This window comes from Syzygium oleosum, unplaced genomic scaffold (assembly GCF_021117445.2).
Source record: "Syzygium oleosum isolate NSW1041296 unplaced genomic scaffold, Sole_v2.1 Sole_v2.08, whole genome shotgun sequence".
Classification (NCBI taxonomy): Eukaryota; Viridiplantae; Streptophyta; class Magnoliopsida; order Myrtales; family Myrtaceae; genus Syzygium; species Syzygium oleosum.
In genome coordinates this window covers 10,563,953-10,580,018 of record NW_026607492.1, presented here as the reverse complement: position 1 = coordinate 10,580,018, position 16,066 = coordinate 10,563,953, and the positions used below count along the sequence as shown (strand labels likewise).

The 16,066-nt window shown below is 48.0% G+C and overlaps 1 protein-coding gene across 1 annotated transcript in view; it reads right to left on the bottom strand.

Annotated features, from left to right (window-relative positions):
- Window positions 1-2,692: 2,692 nt before the first annotated feature.
- LOC130138716 (patatin-like protein 1) overlaps window positions 2,693-16,066 on the bottom strand; it is a 42,468-nt gene continuing 29,094 nt past the window's right edge. Inside the window, exon 5 of the mRNA XM_056313606.1 lies at window positions 2,693-2,968. Within this exon, the coding sequence (XP_056169581.1) occupies window positions 2,693-2,968 (276 nt within the window). The remainder of the gene's footprint in view (window positions 2,969-16,066) is intronic.

Below are 16,066 nucleotides of genomic sequence, written 5' to 3'. Positions count from 1 at the left end.
ACCTCCAGTACGTTTTGGAGTTCCAGTGCATACAGGGTATGAGACAGCTGAGTTTCAAATGGGAGACGGGATGATGTGGAGTTAGATTCTGAGTGGACGCCAAGCAAGGGGTGTTAAAGGTTGTTACAGGTTGGATGGCAGGTCATCGGTTTTTGTTCTTACTCTTGAAGGGTTAGTAATGTGTGCACCGGTAAACTAAGGTTTGTATTTTGTAAATATGGTGGTACAAGTTTGACCGAGTAATGGAAATGTATATATTCTCCCAATGTTTCCCCAGTTAAATTTTTGGTTGGGTGTTTTATGGATTCCGTGTGCGCAATTAAATCTCTGATGTTTAGATGAGGTCGGTGACAACCTGGGACGTCGCAACTGATCGACCGGAGGCGGGATGTCGCGGGCTCGACGGGAGCTCGGGGCGTGACACGCATGGATTGATTGGAATGAGTGGCGATTGAGTATATTATGGTGTGGTTTGATTATGTGAATGATATGGAAATTGATTGAATTATGTGGCGTGTGTGTTTGCTTGACCAAGCCCAGATTGATCGGAGGGTTGCCAACCTGTAGGGTGTTGACCCGGGTTGCGAGAAAGGACCTGTGGGGTATTGACCCGGGTCGTGAGAAGGGTCCTGAGGCATGTTGACGCGGGACAAAACCCGAATTGATCGAAGGGCTGACCTGAGGCGTGTTTACGCGGGTCATGAGAAAGTGAGAAAGGACCTGTGGGGTGTTGACCCGAGTCGTGAGAAAGGTTATGGAGCGTGTTGACGGGGGACAAAGCCCGGATTGATCGGAGGGCTGCCATCTTGGATCGTGTTGACGCGGGTGGCGAGAAAGGACCCGTGGGGTGTTGACCCGGGTCGTGAGAAAGTTGGATGGATGCGTATGTGTATTGTACTTGGTTAAATTTGGTGAATGTGAGTGTATATGGCGCTCGAGTGTTTATGTTACGATCTTGAGCTATTATTGCATTATTGTGATTTGACTAATGTGCAGAGTTAGCATGTGATTTGAGGCGAGGTAAGTGCGTGTATGTGAATTCTATACGTTACTCGTTAGATTGCATGTTAAGACATGTCTGGGTACGCATTGGCCTAGGTGGGGTATAAGTTGTCTGCTTATTGAGATTTATTCTCATTGCTGTAGTGTAAACAATTTCAGATCCGCGACCGTGAATGATTTGGAGATGCCGCCAGGGTACCTCGGGGATCGAGGACGAGTCAAGTTACCTCGTCTTTTGAGTGCCCCCTTTTATAGAGGAGTTAAGCTCACCAACCACCGCCCCCTTTTGATGAATGTGGTTTGAAGTGAGTGGCCTGGGTTGTTATTGTGTATTTATGAATGCTGTAAGTTATGACATGCAATGGAAATGCATTTATTGATTAGTGCATGTATTATCCCTTGTCATTAACTATCGTCAGGGTTGCTTAAATTTCGCTTCTGCTTGCATACGTCTTTGCGTTTTTCGTATGGGTCGGCGACGTGTCCTAGAACGTCACGTTCGATACGACCACCGTAGGGGTGTTGCGAGCCCGTTAGGGTTCGAGGTGTGACATCCCAGTTGATTTGGTATCAGAGCAAGGTCAGCTCAATCCAAGATGGTCGAAGCCTGGAGTGATAAGGAGCGATGACTTTAGGGTAGTCAGTTAGTGAGACTTGTGTGCCATGCGTATCCCAAACTGTGTGGTTGTGATTGCTGAGTGATCTTATGCAATAATGTGTGAAGTGTAGGTACGTCAGGACTTGAGGTAAGTGCACGAACTCTGTTGGTTGTGATTAAGTGATATTGTGATTGGCTGCCTGCTTAGTGAATTGTTGTTGTGATTCACTGCCTAGGGCTTTAGACTGGTATAGTTGACCTAGGTCTCTAATTTCTGGGTGGAATTATAGAAGGTAGGCGAGTGTGAGATCGAACAATGAATAGTTTTGCGACGAAGTTAGAAAAGAAAAAGAGAAAAAAAAAGTCAATAAAATAAAAAAAATTCGAATCGAGCAATGAATAGTTTTGCGACGAACCGTCTTCGTTGCCAATTAGTCACGAAATTAGCCACGACACTTACCGGCAGAAAAGTTTTGCCGAGATTGATTTGCGCGCGCACAGAGAGGTTTATCGAGAGAAATGAAAGAGGGAGAGGGAGGGAGAACACCAAAGAGGGATATGAGGAATTAGCAGGGAGAGAGAGAAATTGGGGGTGGGGGTATATTACAAGTAGTGAGGGGGACAATTAGCAACTAATTTATTTTCCGTCGCAAATTAGCGACGAATTTATTTTCCGTCGCAAAATTAGCGACGAAAAAAAATTCGTCGCTAACTCCGTCGCAAATTAGTAATGAATAATTTTTCGTCGCAAAATCCATTGCAAATTAGCGACGGATTTTTTTTCGTCGCAAATTCCGTCGCAAATTAGCGACGGATTTTTTTCGTTACAAATTAGCGACGACATTTTTTTTTTCGCAAATTAGTGACGGAAAAAAAATTAGTCGCTAATTCCGTCGCAAATTAGCGATGAATAATTTTTGGTGGCAAATTCCATCATAAATTAGCGATGGATTTTTTTCCGTCGCAAATTAGCAACGAATTTTTTTTTTGTCGCAAATTAGCAACGAAAAATTTTTCGTCGCTAATTTGCGACGAATTTAGTTTTCGTCGCAAATTAGCAACGAATAATTTTTCGTCCCTAATTTTCCGTGGCTAAATCCTTGTTTTTTTGTAGTGGTGGTAATCAACAATGTCGGCACTCCCTTGAGAGTAGACGTTGATCAAAGGGCTCGAGCCATCCTTAACGAGCCAGGAGAGCAACCCCCACTTTGAAGCCTTCTTGGCAGCGAACTTGAGCTCCGACATGTTCGAACCTGTCCCCAGTGAAATCACCAGCAGTCGAGTGTAGTTCATGGGCGGTTTGATGTCGAAGAAATCTGGGTCTTCGTTCAAGATCTGCTTGCTCACTTCGCTGATGGTGATCAATGTCTGAAAAGAGGGAAAATAATGTTTGCGATATTCCAACACCTTGAAATAGAATGAAGTACTAGGTACAACACTCATATCACGTGTCGTCAACTAGATGTCATTAGAATTCTTAAGTAAAATCATAAACCAGATGTTTATAGCCGCGGCATGGGTCGTCAACTTTAAACCAATATGAAGTAATTTTCCAGTCAATTTCACTGGTGTTTACTATGAGCATTTTCTATTAAGGGTTGATCTCGGCTAATATTTGTAATTGATAATAATTTTTATATGCCAAAAGCAGTTCTTTGTAGGACGTTCTTGAAATACAATTCTCGTGTGCCAAATCCTAATAACACGAAAAAGAAACCTTTTTGCTGTGTTAATTTGCGGTATCCGAACCTTCTGTTCAGTTAATCCCGTTGAATGTAGACAAATTCCTCCATTTCGACGTGCATCGTGCAAGGCTCCATTCACGCAAATTGTGACAATGACTCCCTAATGTTACCTTGTGAAAGAAAGACTTGATTCGAATATAAAGTACAAGGTTCTCAAATCAATTGCGCAGTTGACCAGAACTTGTATGAGACTTCTTTGGCAACAAGGAAAACAAAAACAACAGAGAATATTGTTGGAAATATGGGATAAATTGATGGGTGAATGAATGAGAAATTGATGCTCAAAGAACACCCTTGAGTTGGAAGTGGGAAGTGGAAAAACACTAGTCCCACATCGGAAAAGAAAGAAGGCTATGGAGTACTTTATATACAGTTACACTTATTTGAAGTGGTAACTATTATAGCACAAATACTATGCCTCGTGCGCAGGCGCAGGGGGGTGCAAATCCGACGCTCGACAAGTTGAAACTTGGGAGTGAGCGCACATCCCGCGTACACGATTGCAGGACCGAAAAGTGGGCCTCGCGACGAGCCCAATTTTGCCTTCTGATTTATTTTTTTTCAACTCAAACTGTTACGAATTTCGTAACGTGCGGATTTTATAACGGCAGAATTAATCGTCCGTTATTCGTATTGATTTTATAACGGCAGATTTAATCGTCCGTTATTCGTATTGATTTTATAACGGCAGATTTAATCGTCCGTTATTCATATTGATTTTGTAACGACAGATTTAATCGGACGTTATTATTCCCGAAATGCTCTCCCCTGCGTTCTATTTTTATCGAAATCATTCTTCCTCTGTTTTATATTCTCTGCATTTGCACGATTTTAGATAGTGTTCAGTTTCGCAATTTGTTCAAGTTCGCCGGAAGCTTTGAAGTCCTGATTACGTCTTAGCAGTCAACCATTGTATCCTGGGAGACAGACGTTCACGAAACCTCGGACGCGTCCTGAAGGGAACGAATCTGTTTTAAGGAAACTGTGTCAAACACAGGCCTCGGTATTCATTTGTATCGGTTGCAACTTTGTTATTGCAATTTCGTTTATTTGCGATTCTGTATTGTTTGTAATTTTTATACTAATGCCGATTTGAATTTCGCAACAATCTTAAAACAGATTCACGCTTTTAGAAATTCAAATGGCTACGGGTAAAGAAGTCATGGATGTGGCTGCTGGAAACGATGGTGTCGATGTGGCTGCTGACAATATCACCAAAAACTCTGCCTATGCCTCAGCTGTCCAATTGCCTGGCTCATCCTCTATCCATCCTGCGGTTTCTGTCCACCACGGTGAGAAACCTGAAAAGTTCGACGGATCGAACTTTAAAAGGTGACAACAGAAGATGTTTTATTTAACAACTTTGAATCTTGTGAGATTCTTGACTGAGGAAGCTCCTAAGATATCCGATGGAGAAACGGATAAGCAAGCCTTCAACGCTGTTGAAGCCTGGAAGCACTCTGACTTCCTGTGCAGAAACTATGTCATGAATGGTTTACATGACTCATTGTACAATGTCTATTGTGCAAAAAAGACGGCAAAGAAGTTATGGGAAGCCTTAGACCGGAAATATAAAACAGAGGATGCCGGAGCAAAGAAATTTGTTGTCGGTCGATTCCTTGATTATAAGATGGTGGACTTTAAGACTATGATCCGTCAAGTGCAAGAAATTCAAGTGATCTTGCATGAAATTCAGGCTGAAGGAATGATCTTGAGTGAAACCTTCCAAGTGAAACCTTCCAAGTGGCCGCTATTATTGAAAAGCTACCTCCTGGGTGGAAGGATTTCAAAAACTATATCAAGCACAAGCGAAAGGAAATGAACCTGGAAGAGCTGATTGTTAGACTTCGAATCGAAGAAGACAATAGAGGATCTGAATGCAAAGGGTTCAATCCTAATACAGCTAAGGCAAATGTTGTGGAGCTTAGACAAGGCCACAAGAACAAGAAGATTGCCAAGCCAAAGCTGGGGGCCAAAAAGAGGAGTTTCCAAGAACAAGTTCCAAGGAAAATGCTTCAATTGTGGTAAAATGGGGCATAGATCTATGGAATGCAGACTTCCGAAGAAGAAGAATTATGAGACAAATATGGTGAATGGCATCGCTCAAGACGTGTCAAACATAAACCTTTCTGCAATGGTTTCTGAAGTAAACTTAGTTGGGTCCAATCCAAAAGAATGGTGGATTGACACTGGTGCCACTAGGCACATATACTCTAACAAGGACCTATTCACAAATCTTGAACCAATTAATGGGGAAAAGGTTTTTATGGAAAACTCTGCCTCTTCTGCTGTCGAAGGCCAAGGGAAAGTGTTGCTCAAGATGACCTCTGGAAAAGAGCTGACTCTAAACAATATCCTGTATGTGCCAGAAATCCGAAAGAACCTGGTTTCTGGGTCTCTGTTGATCAAGCATGGATTTCGTATGGTGTTTGAGTCAGATAAAGTTATTTTGTCTAAATCCGGAATGTATGTGGGGAAGGGATGTGACATCCCGAATTTCGGCCCATTTTTGGGATTTATAAAACACGTAATTTGTCAGTGTGCTTATAGTAAAATCTCGCCCGGGAACTGATCACTCCCGGTTATCATTTTAAATTAGAGATTTCGCTAGAATCGCACTCGATCAAATTTGGCCGTTATTTGGATCCCGAACTTGGCAGTCGATTTCCGGGAGTTTCGGGACAAAATAAATTGGACGGTGTCAATATTATGGTAGCCAACGTTGAGATTGTCAGAAATGATGGAAAAATGGGAGTTTTTGACCACGTGCGAATTTGGACTAGTAGACCTCCCTCGTTATGATTTGGTCTAATTAATTTGGCCTTTGTCCCTTTTTATGTGCGAGGCTTATTTTGGACCCGTAGACCACTTTCGGTTTTTAATTTGGGCCATCGGATCGCGATTAATATTTGAATGTTCAAATATTTTCTTTTATTCTCTCTCTCTCTCTCTCTCCTCTGCCGCACATGTCCTCTCCGCGCACGTCTCCCCCTGCCCACGTCCCCTCAGCTCACCCACTCCCACTCTGCTCTCTCTCTCTCTCTTCGTTTCTTTTCCTTCTTTCTTTTTCTTTTCTTCTTTCTTTCTCTTCTTCTTCTTCCTTCTTCCTTCCCCGAACTCGCCTGGTTCTGCTTCGTTCCTGCTCTGCTCACCGGCTGCTGCTCGACCGCCGATCCAGCTCCGCCCGACGCCACCCTACTAGTCGCCGACGCCGCCGTCCTCCTCGCACCGGCGTCGCGCCGCCGCGCCGCGCGGCAGCTCCGCTCGACGCTGCTTCCTCCCCTCCCGAGCGCACGAGCTCGGCTCGTCGCCGCTCCACCAGTCACCGCCGCCAGCAAGCTTGGCCGCCGTCGCGCCCTCCGCCAGCCGCCGCCCCGACTGTCGCCTTCTCCTCCCTCGCGCGCATAGCGGCAGGCTCGCCTCTATGCGCCTTTCGCGCCCGACGGCCTCCGCTGATCGCCGGCTCGCCGCAGCCCGGCCTTGTCGCCTGTCGCCGCCTCCGGTGCCCGATCGCCGCCATGTTCCACCACAAACAACCGGCAAGCCCCCTTCCCTCCCCTTTCTCTCTCTCTCTCTCGGTTTGGCCGTGAGAGGCCTTGAGCCGGAGGAGCTCCGCCGCCGCCGTCACTGTTCCGGCGCGGATCCGTCGCCTCGCCCGGCCGTCCAGCCGTTCCATTTCCCTCTCTATCTCTGACCGTGCCCCTCTCTCTCCCTCTCTAGGCCGTGGATTAGCTTAGACCGTCGCCGCGCTCGCGCTGCTCGGCCGGAGCCGCCGCCGGCATCGTTCCGGCGAAGGACCGCCGCTGTCCAGCCGCCATTACCACGTGTTCAGCTCGGTTTGAAGCTTAGGACATCCGGTGAGTTTGACCCTAAGCCCTAATTAGGACAATTTGCATTTCTAGACGGGTTTTAGGGGTTAATTAGGTTAATTTAGGGGTTAAACGGTGGAGGCTGTTAGGGGCTGTTATCGTGGCTGTTTTGGTGGTGAGTCGTGATGATTTAATTGAGATTTAGAGTCCCGTATTGTGCTGTGAGTCGGCTGAGCTTGGGTGCTTCGATTCGGATCGAATTTGTGGATTTGGCGGGAGAAACTCGTGATCCAAACGGTGGCTGTTAGGGACTGATTTTGTGGCACATTTGGTGACCGAGAGTGATGATTTAATCGAGGTTTAGTGGTCTATAGAGTGTTGTGATGTGGCGAAGCATAGATGCCTTGATTTGGGCGAAATTGTGGACTTGGCGGATGAAATTTGTGGACCGTATGGTGGCTGATTTTGTGGCTATTTTACGGGCTTAGTGTGACAATTTAATTGAGGATTAGTGGCCCGTAATGTGCTATGCGATGGCTGGAAGTATTGGAATGAATTGGCCCGAGTTCGGTTAAGTTCGGGTTCAATTGTGGATTATAGTGCGCGCCTAGTTTGGTCCTCATGGTGGCTGATTCGGGTGATGCTTTGGGGAGTCTAATAGAGTATTTTGAGGGTATTTGTTGGCCTAGAATGACCTGCTTGGTGGCTGTCCATACCGGGATTTAATTGGACAAGGCGCGATCAATTTGAGGCTTGATTGTGTGATTATCGGGAATGATCGCATTGATCAATTGACTGGCTAAATGAGCCTTGTTGTGATTGATTTTAGGATGCCATGTTGCTTGTTTAGCGGGACTAAGAATGGAATAGCTTGGCGGGCCTCGAATGCGAGGGTTCTTGTTATCCCGGTTGTGTGGATTGTGCATGGATTGTGTGTCAAGTTGATGTCATGGCTGATTTGAATTGATTGTCTGATTGGGCATGTTGATTTATGAAATTGAATATGCGTGGTGCAAATGCGCATGATTGCATCGTGATTTGAGTAAGTGGTGCGGTGCAAGTGAATGCCCATATGTGAACGTTATAGCCATGAGTTTGCATCACGAGCATTGGCACGGCATGTGCATTTACAAGTGTGCTCGAGTGACATGTGCATTGTGATCACCTAAAATGCCCTGATGCGTTTAACGCGGGGTTCAGATGAAAATTGGTGCTTGTGAATGTGTGATCATAATAAACCCTGATGCGTTTTACGCGGGGTAGTGAACCCGTCCTGAAGCGTTTAACGCGGGACGATGCCCGGATTGCCGGAAGACGGCCAACCCGATGCGTTTACGCGGGTTCGGTCCGTATATGGAGATCGGTGTTGCGCCCGATGCGTTTACGCGGGCTAGAGACACTGGGCCTGATGCGTTTACGCGGGCCAGGAAGTGTTGGATAGTGATAGACCTGATGCGTTTTACGCGGGTCGGACCTGATGCGTTTAACGCGGGTCGGAGGAGAAATTGATAAATGGCAAGTATGCTAGAGTGCAAGCGTGCGAAAATACATTGATGAGGCGTGAGCACGCGTATGAGCACGAGCATAAGCATGACATGCGTTGTGACCAAATGATGTGTACATGTGCTGCGACTGGATCCTATGTTTTATGCTTGAATTGTAAGTGCCTAACCTGCAGGGCAAGGTGAGTGTTGGATTTGGGCCCTAGGGCCTAAGTCAATTATGATTTGCTTGGAGTGTTGATTTAGTACTCGTCAGGAGGTGCACTTTAGCCTAATTTAGGTTTAGGGAATTACTCGCTAAGATTTATTCTCACTGTTGTTGAAAATCAATTTTTCAGACCCCCGGCCCTGAGGATGGCAGGCATATTGAAACGTTTTGGGAGGAGCCCCGGCTAGATATAGTGTTTGATCGCCGAGCCACGTACCCGCTTTTGATTTTTGAGTGTGGGCTGTATATGAATATTGTATATGTTTCTCGATGTCAAAACAAGTGTATATTTATCCGTGCTGGTTGTTGTATGGCTATCCTGGATTATGTGTATTTTATTGTACGGGTGGTTTTAATTACTTCCGCATGTGCTTTAAATCTCTGTGTTGGGTGTTGGATCGGCGACGAGTCCTGGGACGTCGCGCACGAATCGACCTTTGCGAGGGATGTGGCGCGCCGAGGAGTGCGGGGCGTGACATCCCCGTTTGATTTGGTATCAGAGCAAGGTCAGCTCGATCCAATTAGGTCGAAGCTTGGAGTGATAAGGAGCGGTGACCTTGGGTAGCCAGTAAGGTGACCTCGTGTGCTATGTGTACCTCCTGACTGCTTGTGTTTGATTGAGTGCTTGTTTTAGTTGACCGTAAAGTGCAGGTGCGGCAGGACCCGAGGTAAGTACGCGAATCTCCTTGGTTGAGATGTTGTGCTGTTTGTGTAAGACCGCATGCTGGTTGCTTGATTGCTGCTGTATATACTTGCCTAGGACCTTAGACCGGTTTAGCTTGGTTTAGGTCTCTAATTCCTGAATGGAATTATAGCAGGAAGGTGAGCGTGCGAGTTGGAAAGATGAGTAGCCAAGGAAGAGGCCGTGGTAGAGCGAGGCCGAGGTCGTGAGCGGACCACGTAGAACCGCAAGTAAGGGCTGCCGAGGATCCGAGGGTAGATGGAATTTTAAGAGCTCTCGAGGAAGCCGGAATTCGGGGAGGTAGACTAGCCCAAGAGAGAGATGCCACTATAGCTGCTGCTGTTGAGGCCGCCATGGCTGCTGCTGCCAATGGGGCCAATGGGGCCAATGGGAATGATGGAAACGATGGTGATGATGGGAATCAGGGGAATCAGGAGGATCCAATTCCAGCACCAGTGAATGTGGGCAGGCCGATGTCCAAGTTAGTAGAGCAGTTCCTGAAATTAAAGCCGCCGAAGTTCAATGGGAAAGGTGACCCTGAGGCCGCACCCCGTTGGATTGAGGGGTTGGAGAAGGCTTTCGAAGTGCTAGGGTGTACCGAGGCCGAAAAGGTGACATTGGCGGTATATCAACTGCAGGACAACGCCGATGATTGGTGGAAGGCCACCAAAGGAAGGGTATTTCCCGAAGGGACCGCCCCGACTTGGACCGTATTTTCTGAGACTTTCCTGGGAAAATTCTTTTCTGAGAGCGCCAGGGAAAGGAAATTGGCAGAATTCATGAGGCTCCGCCAGGGATTGATGACCGTAGATCAGTACGAGGCAGAATTTGCGAGACTGTCGAGGTTCGCGCCAAGGATGGTGGAACACCCTGAGGATAAGGCGCGAAGGTTTCGGGATGGCCTGAAAGCCGACATTCGCGGCCAGCTGATACCTGTGAATTTAAAGACTTATGAGGACTTATATGAGAGAGCTCAGGCTATTGAGCGAGAGCAAGTAGATAGAGCGGCCGCATCTGGATCGCGGTTCGCCCCGGCTAAGGACAACCGCCGTTTTGGGAAGAAACCAATGGCGGGAAACAGGAGGTTCGTCCCACCGATCAGGAAGAACATTGAAAAGCCGAATCCCCAGCAAAACAGGTTTGGGGCTTGCTTCAAATGCGGGAGTATGAACCATCAAATCGGGAGTTGTCCCCAAGCGGCGCCTCGCAGACCCCGATGCAACATCAACCCCGAATTGGGAATCGAGTGGGAATCTACCGCCGGCTAATGTGAACAGGCCGCAAGCACAAGGACGGTGTACGCTATGGCGCGAAGAGAAGTTGAGAATGCGCCGGGCGTGGTCACGGTACGATTTCTCTTTGCGGTCATGTCGCGTATGCATTATTTGATCCGGGAGCATCGCATTCGTTTATATCTGCTCAGTTTGTTGAGTTGGCTGGATTAAACCCTGTTTTGCTAGAAGTGCAGTTGTGCGTGACTACGCCGTTAATGGATAAGATATGCATATTGTTAGGATGTCCGGATTGTGAGATAGTGATTGGTGGCGTAGAAAGCAGGATAGACCTAGCGGTTTTGCCAATGTATGATTTTGATTTAATTGTGGGCATGGACTGGTTAGTTAAGCGGGAATGCCGTAATGGACTGCAGAGAAAGGTGATTCGGTTTAGCCCGGCTGGACACCCTAGATTCGAGTTCGTAGGGAGTCGAGGAGGAACCTCGATCCCTTGGGTTTCTTCGGTTGAGGCAACTAAATTGTTGGATGAGGGCTGCCAAGGTTATTTAGCGAGCGTAGTTGATTCGACGGCAGGAGAAGTGCGGCTAGAGGATATAGCAGTGGTGTGCAACTTTCCCGATGTCTTTCCTCAGGAATTGCCGGGATTGCCACCAGAAAGAGAAGTGGAATTCGTTATCGAGTCGGCATCCGGGACTGAGCCAATCTCGAAGCCGCCGTATAGGATGTCGTTGTCGGAATTGAAAGAACTTAAGGTTCAGATGCAAGAATTGCTAGACAAAGGTTTTATCCGACCAAGTGCGTCTCCATGGGGAGCGCCAGTCCTATTCGTCAGGAAGAAGGATGGGTCGTTGAGGCTATGTATCGACTACCGTCACCGAATCAAGTGACGATTAAGAATAAGTATCCCTCCCAAGGATAGACGACCTGTTCGACCAGTTGCAGGGAGCCTCGGTATTTTCTAAGATCGACCTAAGGACAGGTTATCATCAGTTAAGGATCCAAAAGGAGGATATCCCAAAGACGGCATTCAGGACGAGGTACGGACACTATGAATTCACGGTGATGCCGTTTGGACTGACGAATGCCCATGCTGCATTCATGGACTTAATGAACCGGGTATTCAAAAAGTTCTTGGACCAGTTCGTCATTGTCTTCATCGATGATATTCTAGTGTATTCAAAGAGCTCCGAGGAACATGAGGTACATCTGGAAAGAGTTTTACGGACGCTAAGAGAGCACGCATTGTATGCTAAATTTAGCAAGTGCGAATTTTGGCTGAATCGAGTTGCATTTCTTGGGCATATAATTTCCGGAGAAGGAATCTCCGTGGATCCGGCAAAGATTGAAGCAGTAATGGATTGGCCGAGACCGACGACAGTTACTGAGGTTCAGAGTTTCTTAGGACTGGCGGGATATTATCGGCGATTTGTGGAAGGATTCTCAGCGATAGCCACTCCGCTGACGAAGCTGCTTAAGAAGGAAACGAGGTTTGAATGGACAGAAAAGTGCGAAGAGAGTTTTCAGAAACTGAAGCAGAGATTGACGACGGCGCCAGTGTTGACGATTCCTTCAGGATCGGGCGGGTATGAGATCTATAGCGATGCTTCGCTCAAAGGATTGGGATGTGTGCTAATGCAAAATGGAAGGGTGGTTGCTTATGCATTGAGACAGTTAAGGCCTCATGAGATGAACTACCCGACCCACGACTTGGAACTGGCAGCAATTATTTTCGCACTCAAGATCTGGAGGCACTACTTATGTGGAGAAAGGTTTCAGATCTACACGGACCATCAGAGCCTCAAGTATTTGTTTTCGCAGAAAGAATTGAACATGAGACAGAGACGTTGGATGGAATTATTGAAGGACTATGACTGTGACATATTGTATCATCCCGGGAAGGCCAACCGAGTAGCGGATGCCTTGAGCAGGAAATCGAGCATCGCGCATTTGCTGGTCAAAGAGTGGATTTTATTGGAAGGAGCGCGGGACTCAGAATTTAAATTCGAGGTAGGACACCTCTCCAGTCTGATGGCGACGTTACGGATTGAACCAGAAGTGCAAGCCAAGATTAAGGCGTTGCAGTCTACGGACCCTGAGATTCAGAAGATCCTAGAGATGGATGGCACTAATAGGAAACCGGACTTCCAAGTGTCCGAGGACGGAATTCTTAAGTTTCGAGGACGGTTATGCGTGCCCGATGATTTGGGACTTAAGGAAGAGATTCTATCGGAAGCTCATAGGAGCAGTTTTAGTATTCACCCGGGCAGCACAAAAATGTACCAGAATCTCCGACAACACTATTGGTGGAACGGAATGAAAGCGGATGTGGCCAGGCATGTGGCTAAGTGCTTGACGTGCCAACAAGTGAAGGCACAAACATTGTAAGCCTGGTGGGATGTTGCGGCGTTGGAAATCCCGAGAATGGAAATGGGAGCACATTACAATGGATTTTGTAACAGGCGCAAGAAGCCGGAGGGGATACGACTCAATTTGGGTGATAGTGGACAGATTGACCAAGTCAGCGCATTTCCTGGCGGTGCGAAAAGACTTCGAGCTAGAAAGGTTGGCAGAATTATATGTGCGTCAGATAGTTCGCCTTCATGGAGTACCGGTATCAATCACATCGGACCGTGATGCCCGGTTTACTGCGAATTTTTGGAAAAGTCTGCAAGTGGCCATGGGGACTAAGTTGCAATTCAGTACGGCCTATCATCCTCAGACGGACGGCCAGTCTGAAAGGACGATTCAGACATTGGAAGACATGCTGCGAGCATGTGTTTTGGATTTTAAGGGCGGTTGGGAGGAACAGCTGCATTTGGTCGAATTTGCCTACAACAATAGCTACCAACAGAGTATCAGAATGGCACCATTCGAAGCACTATATGGCAGGGCTTGCAGAACACCGTTGTGTTGGGATGAGGTAGGAGAAACAAGTATAACGGGTCCAGAGTTGGTTCAGTAGTCAGTGGAAACAGTAAAGACTATCCGGGAAAGGTTGAGAACAGCTCAGAGCCGTCAGAAAAGTTACGCGGATCGAAGGCGTAGACCATTGGAGTTTCAAGTTGGCGACCATGTATTTCTTAAGGTCTCGCCGATGAGAGGACTATCTAGGTTTGGCAAGAAAGGGAAACTAAGTCCAAGGTATATAGGCCCGTTCGAGATTTTGGAAAGGATTGGGACGTTGGCCTATCGTCTCGCCTTGCCGCCGAATTTGTCGCAGGTTCATAACGTCTTCCACGTGTCGATGTTGAGGAAATACGAACCGGACCCGACCCACATGCTAAATCATGAGGTGGTAGACGTGGACGACAGGGTGTCGTACGTGGAAAAGCCAGTGCGAATCGAGGACAGAAAGGAGCAAGTTTTGAGAAACAAGACGATCTCGTTAGTCAAAGTTGTCTGGGAACATCACGGGACGGAAGGCGCCACATGGGAAAGCGAGGAAGTGATGCGACACCAATACCCCCATTTGTTCGAGTAGTCGGGTTTGGATTGTAAATTTCGAGGACGAAATTTTTATAAGGGGGGAAGAGTTGTGACATCCCGAATTTCGGCCCATTTTTGGGATTTATAAAACGCGTAATTTGTCAGTGTGCTTATAGTAAAATCTCGCCCAGGAACTGATCACTCCCGGTTATCATTTTAAATTAGAGATTTCGCTAAAATCGCACTCGATCAAATTTGGCCGTTATTTGGATCCCGAACTTGGCAGTCGATTTCCGGGAGTTTCGGGACAAAATAAATTGGACGGTGTCAATATTATGGTAGCCAACGTTGAGATTGTCAGGAATGATGGAAAAATGGGAGTTTTTGACCACGTGCGAATTTGGACTAGTAGACCTCCCTCGTTATGATTTGGTCTAATTAATTTGGCCTTTGTCCCTTTTTATGTGCAAGGCTTATTTTGGACCCGTAGACCACTTTCGGTTTTTAATTTGGGCCATCGGATCGCGATTAATATTTGAATGTTCAAATATTTTCTTTTATTCTCTCTCTCTCTCTCTCTCTCTCTCTCTCTCTCTCTCTCTCTCTCTCTCCTCTGCCGCGCATGTCCTCTCCGCGCACGTCTCCCCCTGCCCACGTCCCCTCAGCTCACCCACTCCCACCTGCTCTCTCTCTCTCTTCGTTTCTTTTCCTTCTTTCTTTTTCTTTTCTTCTTTCTTTCTCTTCTTCTTCTTCCTTCTTCTTTCCCCGAACTCGCCTGGTTCTGCTTCGTTCCCGCTCTGCTCACCGGCTGCTGCTCGACCGCCCATCCAGCTCCGCCCGACGCCACCCTACTGGGCCGCTGACGCCGCTGTCTCTTCCTCGCACCGGCGTCAGCGCCGCCATTGCCGCGCTGGCAGCTCTTCCGCTGACGCAGCTTCCTCCCTCCCGAGCGCACGAGCTCGGCTCGTCGCCGCTCCACCCATCGCCGCCGCTCGCCAAGCTCGGCCGCTGCCGCGCTCTCACTTGCCCGCCGCCCGATCGCCTTCTGCTCCCTTCCTCGCGCAGCACGGCCGAGCTCGCCGCTCTGCCGCTTTTTAGCGCCCGATCGCCATGCTTCGCTGGCTCGCTGGCCGGCCCCGGCCGCTCGCCGCCGCCTCGGTGCCGCTAGGCCGCCGCCATGTTCCACCACAAACAACCGGCAAGCCCCTTCCTCCCCCCTCTCTCTCTCTCTCTCGGTTTGGCCGTGAGAGGCCTTGAGCCGGAGGAGCTCCGCCGCCGCCGTCACTGTTCCGGCGCGGATCCGTCGCCTCGCCCGGCCGTCCAGCCGTTCCATTTCCCTCTCTATCTCTGACCGTGCCCCTCTCTCTCCCTCTCTAGGCCGTGGATTAGCTTAGACCGTCGCCATCGCTCGCGCCGTTCGCCGGAGCCGCCGCCGCCGTTACTGTTCCGGCGAAGGACCGCCGCTGTCCAGCCGCCATTACCATGTGTTCAGCTCGGTTTGAAGCTTAGGACATCCGGTGAGTTTGACCCTAAGCCCTAATTAGGACAATTTGCATTTCTAGACGGGTTTTAGGGGTTAATTAGGTTAATTTAGGGGTTAAACGGTGGAGGCTGTTAGGGGCTGTTATCGTGGCTGTTTTGGTGGTGAGTCGTGATGATTTAATTGAGATTTAGAGTCCCGTATTGTGCTGTGAGTCGGCTGAGCTTGGGTGCTTCGATTCGGATCGAATTTGTGGATTTGGCGGGAGAAACTCGTGATCCAAACGGTGGCTGTTAGGGACTGATTTTGTGGCACATTTGGTGACCGAGAGTGATGATTTAATCGAGGTTTAGTGGTCTATAGAGTGCTGTGATGTGGC